Genomic DNA, 9,483 nt, shown 5'->3' with positions numbered 1-9,483 from the left:
TCTACCACAAGTATAGTTTCTTCCAGAGAAATGAAACTGCCAAAAGGAGTCTGGATGGAAGCTCCAGCTTCTGGTGTGGTTTTTTTTGCAGTAGATGAGCAAGGATTTGACCTACTCAACGTACCATCTTATAGGTCTTATTGTGATGTTGATTTTAGAAGTGTTTAGCTGCAGATGACTACAGATGTTAACTAACAAACACTTATGGAGTAGGGAATATTTACAGTAATACAGTGTAGGTTTCCTCTCTAACTAGAAGAGTGAGCAGCTTAACAGCATAACTCCCTTCCTTTCAGACTTGTGAAATCTGGACATTCCAAGCTGGAGAAAGAGTGTGTGCTGTGAAGGCAAAGCAGCCATGCCACTCTGAGACCAGGGTTAGGGGTGGGAGAAGAGCTTTGGAAGAGGAAGCATCAGCACCAACTTGAAGCTCAAACTAGTTGAGACAGGTCACCTCCCTGGCAACAGGAACTTGGGACAGCAAAGTGAGAAAGACAGCAGCCAAGACATTACTTTTTCCAAAGAGTTTTATTAACAAACAGCTGGAACATTTAAGAGTTACTATGCACCCCAGTTCACATGGAAATACTGCTTTATTTGCCCTGCCATGTCTTCCTCAATTATCTAAGTGTCAGCACAACTCCAACTGTTGTCCCTCTTACCCCATCTCTTCCTATGCTATTTTCTGGCATAATGGCATGTTTACAACCCATATATGCAATTCCTATGTCAGCAGTGAACATCACAGGAGTTACTGCACTAACACACCTCTGCTGTAGCCCAGATGCTTTGCCAGAGTTTCTCTGGGTCACAGGAAGAGGCTCCTGAACACTCTCACTCCATGCTTTCCAATCAGATCCAGGATCACCAACTTCTCTCAATAAATAAATTTTATCTTATAACAGGTTCCAGTGTAGCTTTAGATTCTGAAGATAAATAGAAGAAAATCTTTCAATATTAAGACTGGCCTTTTACTGAAACAGCAAGATTGACAAGACTACAAATTTAAACCATTTAGAAAAGTAATACTCAGAGGAAGAAATAGTCCCTGCTTAGTTGTGTCCTCCAGAGGGAAGCACAGAAGAGATGAAGGTACAGTCACTGGACAGCCTAGAGGCTGTATGTGTGTGACAGATACATGCACATTGCTCTGGAAAAGTGAGGGCATTACTCTAGGTCATAGTCAGCCTCTCTTTCCTCACCTGCTCTTACTGGAGGGGTCCTTCCTCACACTTGTCATGAATTTGTCATCTCAAGTCATGGAAAAATGACAAGACCACACTATTATGAGCTTAGCTTTTTGTCTAAACTGCATTAAACTTCCTTCGTATTGCAACAGAAAAAGATTTAAGGTAATCTCACTGGGTAGTTGAACCTCACTCCCTTTGGTACTTGCAGAAGCTTAATATGAAATAAATAAAATCAGCATGCTGTCAGGGCAAGATGTTTTACAGACACAATGTTTTGATTTAAATACTAAGGCCTCCACATTCATTAGAGGATTAAATCCTTAAAACAGGGGGCTTAGTGAAAGAATAAAGCCATTTGCCTTCTAGTTTTCAAACCCTGAAGCGGCAAGAAGAGTACGATGAGAACACTGGCTTCCTTCTTCCTCCCTCAAAGGCTGCACATTAATGAGGGCTGAACAGCAAGTGTAACTCCAAACAAGTGCCTGAAATAATGGTTAGTCAACAGTATTTCCTCATCTTTCAACAGCATCTAGCTTCAAAGGTTTTCTCTAAAATAAAAGACTGGAGAGTTCAGACACTGCAATAGCAGCTGGCATTCTGGGACATTACAGCAGTCTGTCAGGGTCCTGATTGAAACTAAAGTCACACACAAGGGACAGGTGATCGGAAGGGTAATTGAATGAGGGCAGCCTGTTGGGCCCAATTTGCTCTTCAGTCAGCAAGCCCAGGGCTGAGTTCACATTCAAGGCATGCTGTGAGTACCAGATGTAATCCAGCGTGTGCCGGCACTCTCCAGAGGGCCGGATCTTCCAGGTGGTGTAGGGGGGCTCCGTCTGTCCATCGGGGCTCAGCAGCTTGTACGCACTGTTCAGATTGAGGCTGGAGTTGGAGAACTCCCTGTAGACCTCCTCGGTTGGCTCCGCGTTGAAGTCCCCGCAGACAATCAGGGGGATCTTTGCTCCCTGGGTGATGTTCTTGAGGTTCTGGAGGAGGTCACAGCCCTGAGCAGAGCGGAACCTCTCCCAGCCCGTGCGGGCCTTCAGGTGGGTGACGGCGATGCAGAAGAGCCGGCCGGTCTCGTGGCACTTGAGCGTCTGAGCGATGGCCACCTGGTTGGTCTTCAGCTTCATGGCGGTGAGGCGGATGTTGGCGCTGCTGACGAGCTCGAAGCGCTCCTTGAGGAAGAACATGGCGCAGCCGTCCGGGCCGTTGTTGTGCTCCACGTCCAGGCACGGCGACCACGGCTTCGGGAAGAACGTGCACTGGTAGCCCAGGCGGCTGAGAAGCGGCTCAAAGGTGTCGAAGTAGTGGTCGACTTCCTGAAGGCACAAGATGTCGGGCTTGTACGCAAGGATTTCCTCCAGGATGAGGCACTTCCTCTCCTCCCACTTCAGAGCTTCCATGGGGCACTGGACAAAGTTGTCTTTGCCTTCCCCGAGAGCTGGAATTAGCAGGGAGGTAAACAAAAAACCCAAAAGTTAATGATAGCTGAAACAGCCTGTCATCCTCCAGGTTTTATCAGTTTACATGCTGGTGACTCTAAGGGTACCAGATTTGCCAGTAGGTGTGAGAACCCCATCTCAAGTCAATGGAGTCGCTCCAAAAAATTAAGTTCCTTTTACAGATAAAAGATATATTAAGACTTTCTCCCCCTCTGCCCACTACGCAAGGGCAAGTACTCCCACGTGTGGCTGCTGCAGCATAAGCCAAAATAAAATGAAGTGGGTTAAAAGAGACTGCAGAAGGTTAAGGCAGTCCCTATGAGGGAAATTTCCCACACCCAAAAAATTTTAAGATGAGGCTGCTGCAGTCGTCAACTTACAGCCTTGATTCAAAACCAGCAGTTAAAATTATTTTTAAGCATCAAGAATTCCTGTAGCAGCTCTGAATTTATGGACAGCTCACCAATAAGGTAATCAGAAACTGAAGAGAAACGTCACAAATAAAACTTAGGAAAAAGATCGGTTTTCTCTGGGGTTAACAACCATCTAAAACCGATGGGTCACAGCTTTTAGAATACACTGTTCAGTTAAGACAGGAATTTGGGGCTACCTTTGGCATCAGAGTTGCAAGGAGTCACCTTTTTTTTTCCTTTCCTGTGGGACAGAAGGAAAGCCACTATTTCAAGTGCTCAAAATACTCCCCCCTGGCCCTCAGTCAGTTGTGTCTCATGTAGAGGAGTTCACTCCTCTCTCCCTTTGCTCTGCCAGGGTTTTCATGGCTGCATTTGATCTCGAGCTCACACCTTGAGCTCACAAGCATCTCCTACCTTGGGCGAGGATGTTCCACTGCATGACCCGGATGGGGCGGTGGTTACTGCCGGTGTTTTTCTTCAGGTTCACAAAGTTCCTCTGGAACCGGGGTGGCCGCTTCTGCAGAACGATTTGACATTCCTCCAGCAAATCCTTGGGGTCTATGGGATCCAGCTGTGCTGAGTCCAGCTGCTCCAGGCAGTCCTGGTGCTGGGACACGGCGCCACTGCTCAGCGTCTTGGCGAGCACGCTGTAGAGCCGGCTGGTGCTGTTTCCCATGGAACACACTGCAAGGGAAAAACTCCCGTTAGAGATGGTCCACCACAGCTCTCCTCATCACCTGGGTACCTCTCTGCAGTGCCAGCCATTGATGGTTGTGCAGGAGCCCGTTCCCGAGTCTGAGGCAAAACAAGAAGGATGCAGAAGAGGGTTAGTCCTGTGCAGCCTCATGTTCTGCCTGTCATCAGGGGCTGCAGCCTGCAAACAGCCTGCTCTAAGGCATCATGCTGCTGTCTTCTAAGGCAACAAAGAATTCTTTCAACCAGAATAGCAGGGCTAAGATTAACTCTGCATATATTGTAGAAAACACAGTAGAGCACACGTTTTCCCTGTTCACAGAGGAGAGAGCCCAGCAGGTGGACAAATGCTGCCTGCTCCTTATTTCATGCGCAGCATTTGCTTCTGATGGAGAGGGCACTCTGTATGGCCTGGCACCCTGTGTCCATATGGGATGCCTCCAGGCTGCAGACTCCAGTTAACCTGACTCAGGTTGGTATTTAACAGCAGTGTCTGATCAGTGTCATTTATCCCCAAAGCAGTAATGCTGTCGTGGCCATGAAGCAGCCAGATGCTTCTGCTGGCTGAGACGTCAGGATGTGGAGTGGAGAAGGTGGTGCCTCCCAGCTCCACATCCCTACGTTCATTCCCCCCACCCTCCTTTCTCCCTTTGTCTCCTCACTCTCTTGTGCTGTGCCCCAGCTCAGCAGTTTTCAGCCCTCCCTGGGCCCAGCCACCTCCTGTTCCTGTGGCTACCTCACCCACACGAGCCGCTGTCTCCAGCTCTCCCTGCTAACGCAGCTGGCCCTCACCCAGCCCCATGTCTCCTGCAGGGAGGGCTCCCCATCCCACACGGGCTCACAGCTGCCACGGGATGGGGATGCACATGTGTCCCTGCTCTGTTTTGTCCCTGTGCACATTTTGTGGTATTGCTGCACTGTGTGTGCAAGAGCTCTCCAGCCCCGTCTCAGGGAGGGAGGGCTTTGCTCCTTCAAACGCAAAGGCAGGAAGGACAGTGCTTGCACCACAGCAACTTGCATAAGAGGCAATGTGACTGAGTTCTGTTGTTGTCTCAACTTACTTATTTACTCTGAATGCCTTTTGCAAAGGGAATCTTGAGCAAAAGAACTTCAGCATTGCACTGCTGTTGGCCCACAATGGTTTTTAAGTAGGTTTATTTGTACATTTGAGTTACTTAAAAAAGGAAGAGGATGAAATTGTCATCTTGTGATCACATCTTGCAGAAGACTTGGCATGCTACCCAACACACCTGCATGATCAGACTGAACTACAGCACCACCAATTTTAAGATCTGGTGACAGACATACAGTAATGACAGGCTAGAGGGGCAGGCAGTAAGATGGACACCCTTACAGTTCAATAAACATACTCAGGAGGAAAAGAAATACTCTCCAGTATAAGCCCCACATCCTTGTACTTAGGAAAATGGATTCTTTTAAAAGATACTAAAAACTACTTGCTTTAATGTGTGTTTTGTATGTGTAAGCCCATGGAACAGTTCCAAGAAAGTTCTGAAATGGGAATTTAGATTAAATATAGGACATTTCTCCTCATCTCTGTCCTTTTAGTTAAAGGAATAGGAGTTCCTCAAACTGAGATGCGATTCTGAGCTCACACACACATGTTTCCACAGCAGCTATGTGTAGTGTTTCTGTTTCTGCAGCCTTTCTCAGTTTACAGAGAAATTTACTTCTTCTCAAGAAGCCAAGTACTGCTGAAGTAGTAGAAGTGCCCTTAATAGTGACGGAAAACACAAAATCCCTGAGCAGGATCCTGCCACAGCTGTGAGGGGAGTGGGAGCAGGGATGAAAGCGCGCTCTGTGCTGGATACAGAAGGGTGCAGATTACACACAAGCAGGGCTGCCAGGCCGCCATGCAGAAACCCAAAGAAATCAGTAGAGCTTTTAATAGATGCTCCACAGGGAGCCACTCACCTATTTTTAGGACAGGTACAAGCCCTGGCTGAGTGCTGCAAGTGGAGATAAGCACAGTGCTTTCTGCTGCATCAGACATGCATCCTGCATCGTGCCGTGCCATGGATGAGGAGCATGGCTCATGTGGGGCTCTCCAAAGGAATAATAATAATAACCCTCCAAGAAGCCATCAGCAAGCTCTTAGGCTGCTTGTGGCTTTGACCTGAGTCAGAGGGATGATGCTGAAGGTAGGTGCAACACAGCTGGAGTCACAGGCCTGCTGGCAAAGCCCTGAGCAGCTTACAGCTGTTACAGCAGGATCAAGGCTAAGCTCAGCCTCCACCTGCCAAGCTGCAAACAAAGCCAGAGCATTGTCTAAATCTCATCATCCCTGGGATTGCGGTGTATCCAGCTCTTTATGGGCTGTAAAGCACAGCCCAGCCTGTACTGTGGCCCAGAGCTGATCTGACAGCTTTTAAAGTCAGTCATGACTCAGGAAGGAAAAAGACCTTCAGTCATCTTTTGAGGGCCCAGAGATGATTGTGTGAAAGAGGTCTAGACTGTAAATTAAGCACTTTCAGTCCTGGCATAGGTGGCTCAAAAGTTCTTGGCTGAAGCAGGGAAGATTCCAGCTTAAGATGACTGCTTATCTACACAAGTTCTTTGTACCCAAAGTGCTGGAATCCTGACAACACAGACTGAGGTGTTCTGCAGAACAGGGGCCAGACCAACAACCCAAACCTGAAAACTCCAAACACAGGATCCATTTTTTGTTATTTCTGCAATGCTGAACCGTGTCCACAGCAGTCCAGCTACAATACAGGCACAAGGTCACCACTCTGCAATCTCACAGTGCAAGTGAAGTGAACTTGCTGGGACAATGTGTGCTGCCAGTACTGTGACACTGTGGTGCTGGTGGGGGCACAGGCAGACTTGTGCAGATAAGCAGTCATCTCAAGCTGGAATCTTCCCAAGGAGCCCCCTGCTTCAGCCAAGAACTTTCAAGCCACCTATGCCAGGACTGAACGTGTTTAATTTACAGTCTAGACCCTCTTTCACACAATCATCTCTGGGCCCTCAAGAGAAGACTGAAGCTCTTTTTCCTCCCTGAGAAGGAAGCAGGCTTCTGAGCTTGCACTGTAGCAGTGGATAGCAAACATGAAAGTGATTCTCTTGGTGTTATGTAACAGGGAACACCAACTCAGCAATTACTATGCAAGGTGATTAAATCAAAAGTTCCTTCTCCTCAGCAAGGGTGGCACCTCAGCACAGTAAGGGTAAGGGAAGAATTCAGACAGACAGTTAAATGTTAGAACAGGGTGTAAAGTTGGCAGGCTTCTTGCTCCATCCAGCACAGAAGAGAGGAACTTCGAGGATCTCGGGCAATGAGCCATCAGATACTTTATTTCAGAGATGAGGGCTGCAGAAGGGTGTTGGACCCTGACCTTTTGGGTAAGGTGGACAACATTCCCATTTCCCTTCCTTTCAGGTCATACCTCCCCGCACCACTCTCAGGCAGAAGCCCTACCCTGTTCACCACAAAGCTTTCCCTGCTAGGTCAATGGCTCCACACACCACAGTCTGGAGCTGCATCAGCCTCCACGGCCCTAGAGCTGGCAGTAGCCAGAAATGCCCTCCTTGGAACCCCAGTTCCAGGAACAACATGACAGGCGCCATCCCCATGTGACAAAATGTACACTACCAAGGTATCATACTACATGTACAACCTTGTCTGGGACAGCAATGAGAGCTCACCAGAGGAAGGCAGAAGCTGCCTGTTCTCAACAGGCAACACCAGAAAGAAGAGTGAACCTCAAATCCTGCCTCCAGTAATACAGGGAATCAGTACTTGGCACAAGCTCTGGAAACTTTTATCTTCATGAATGCTTAATTAATCATGAACTCGACTCTGCCAGCTCTCAGATGCATATGCTCCTCTTCCCTGCAGTGCCATGAAGCTTCGATCCTGCCATATGGCATCCTGGCCTGGCATCAACAGGACCAAGAGAAGCACCCTACCCCAGCCTGTCTTCCACACTCCTCCTGCCACAGCAGCAACAGGGAAGGAACTCTCTTCACCCCAGCCCCAGCTGAAGGCGGTAGGGCAAAGTGGATCTCCTGCATGCCAGATGTGTCATACAGCCTCAGACATATTGCCCAGAGAAGCTGTGGCTGTTATATCACTGGAAGTGTCCAAGCCTAGCCTGGATAGAGCTTTCAGCAACCCGGGCTAGTGAGAGGTGTCCCTGCCCATTGAGGGAAGGCTGGAACCAGGTGACCTTTAAGGCCTCTTCCAACCCAAGCCATTCAATGGTAAGGAGTTGGGCTTATCGCCCACGGCAGCAGTGAGGAGCACGGTGAATGCTGCCCCAGCTGTCAGCAGGAATGGCTCCGGATGGCATTCTGAGCCACGGCCAGAGCCAACAGAGGCGGCTTAGGGCTGGATCCGAGCTCAGGGGTGCGTGGGGTCCGCACAGGCACCCGAGGGCATCGGGCACTTTCCAGGTCTCATGTGGGGAACGAAGAACGGGCTGTAATTATTTGTCGGTAGAGGCAAATAGGGACGTGATGGCTGCTGCTGCCTGCCAGAGGGTAACCTGGGCTGCTCCCACACACGCTGCCTTGAGGGAAAAGTGAGCCTCGAGTGAGTCAAGCTCATCCTACACCAAGTGCAGCTAAAGAGGGCAGCTCAGCGAGCCGAGAGCAGGCTCCTGACAGCGGCACACGGACACTGACGCTCTGGCTCACGGACAGGCCAGCGCAGCGACACCGGGCTGACTCCCGCACCCAGCCTACGTGCGGGCACAGGGCGCTCCATCCCTCACACGGAGGGCACCGAGCCAGAAACGCCCAAAGCTCCGGCGGGCTCTCCGGCAGCGCCTGCCGCGGTGCCGCGGGATGCTGCCCGCTCTCACCGGCTGGGAGAACGCCACGGCCGCTACCTTAGAGCCCAAGGGCCGCTCCAGTCCCGGAGAGGAGGCCGGCCAGGGGACAAGAGACACGCTGACGCGGGCAGCACAGCCCAGATCCCGCTCCGAAAGCACAAACCAGGCATCAGCCTCCGGCTGTGACCCCGCGCGGATCCCGGGGCGGCTGCGCCCCCTCCTCGGCCCGTACCCACCTGTGCGGGGCGGCGTCCCCGGGGCGGGCGAGCCGCCCGCTGCTGCCCGCGGCGCGGCGGGGCCGGGGGGCGGCGGCTGGCAGCGGGGCCGCGGCAGGCGGGAGGCCGAGGCGGCGGCGGCGGGAGCGCAGCAGAGGGCGGGCAGGGCCGAGCAGAGGCAGCGCGCGGAGCTCTGGTACATGCTCCCGGCGGGACGGAGCGGCACCGGCAGGATCGGGCGGGACCGGGCGGGATCAGGAGCGCGGCAGCTCCCGTGCCCGCCCCGCGGCCGCGCTTATACAGGCGGCGGCGCCCCGCGCGGCGCGTACCTCGGGCACTACCACCCTCACCCGTGGGGGGGAGTGACAAGGTACAAACAAACCCTCCCGGCACCGCCGCCCGCACACCGAGCCCGCCCGCAAAGACCGGCGAGCCCGCGCTGCGCGACCGTCCCGCTGTCGCTGGCGGAGGGCGCTGCGGTAGGAAGGACGCGCTCCGTGGCCACTCCCGCCTCCCCTACCCCGCCGTGGAGTGGTCTGGCCCGGGGGAGGTTTCCCGCCGGTGATGTCAGCACGGGGCGCCCACTGCTCCCATAGACGTCACGGCTCAGGGGCTGCCCCGCCCGGCCCGGCCCTGCTCGGCTCGGCTCGGCCCGGCCCGGCCCTGGGGAGCTGCGGGGCTCCGCAGCCGCCGGGCTCCCAGCGCAGCCGGGCGGGTCCTGCAGCGCTGGG

The 9,483-nt window shown here is 52.2% G+C and overlaps 1 protein-coding gene across 1 annotated transcript; it reads right to left on the bottom strand.

The window, feature by feature from the left end:
• Window positions 1-513: 513 nt before the first annotated feature.
• Window positions 514-8,969, bottom strand: NOCT (nocturnin). Its single transcript, XM_063156957.1, has 3 exons — window positions 8,774-8,969; window positions 3,460-3,729; window positions 514-2,631 (listed from the first exon to the last, which is right to left on the bottom strand). The coding sequence occupies exons 1-3, from the start codon at window positions 8,952-8,954 to the stop codon at window positions 1,796-1,798; spliced, it is 1,287 nt and encodes a 428-aa protein (XP_063013027.1). The 5' UTR covers window positions 8,955-8,969; the 3' UTR covers window positions 514-1,795.
• Window positions 8,970-9,483: the final 514 nt, after the last annotated feature.

The sequence above is a fragment of the Melospiza melodia genome, chromosome 5, assembly GCF_035770615.1.
Source record: "Melospiza melodia melodia isolate bMelMel2 chromosome 5, bMelMel2.pri, whole genome shotgun sequence".
Taxonomy (NCBI): Eukaryota; Metazoa; Chordata; class Aves; order Passeriformes; family Passerellidae; genus Melospiza; species Melospiza melodia.
This window is presented reverse-complemented; position numbering and strand designations above follow the sequence as displayed.

What these genes read in the sequence shown, in the direction of transcription:
- NOCT (XM_063156957.1), bottom strand. Translation starts at nt 8,954, where the DNA reads ATGTACCAGAGCTCCGCGCGCTGCCTCTGCTCGGCCCTGCCCGCCCTC. An exon ending in GGGGACGCCGCCCCGCACAG is followed by an intron (nt 3,730 to 8,773) that starts GTGGGTACGGGC and finishes TTTCCCTTGCAG; the next exon opens with TGTGTTCCATGGGAAACAGC. An exon ending in GTGGAACATCCTCGCCCAAG is followed by an intron (nt 2,632 to 3,459) that starts GTAGGAGATGCT and finishes TGCTAATTCCAG; the next exon opens with CTCTCGGGGAAGGCAAAGAC.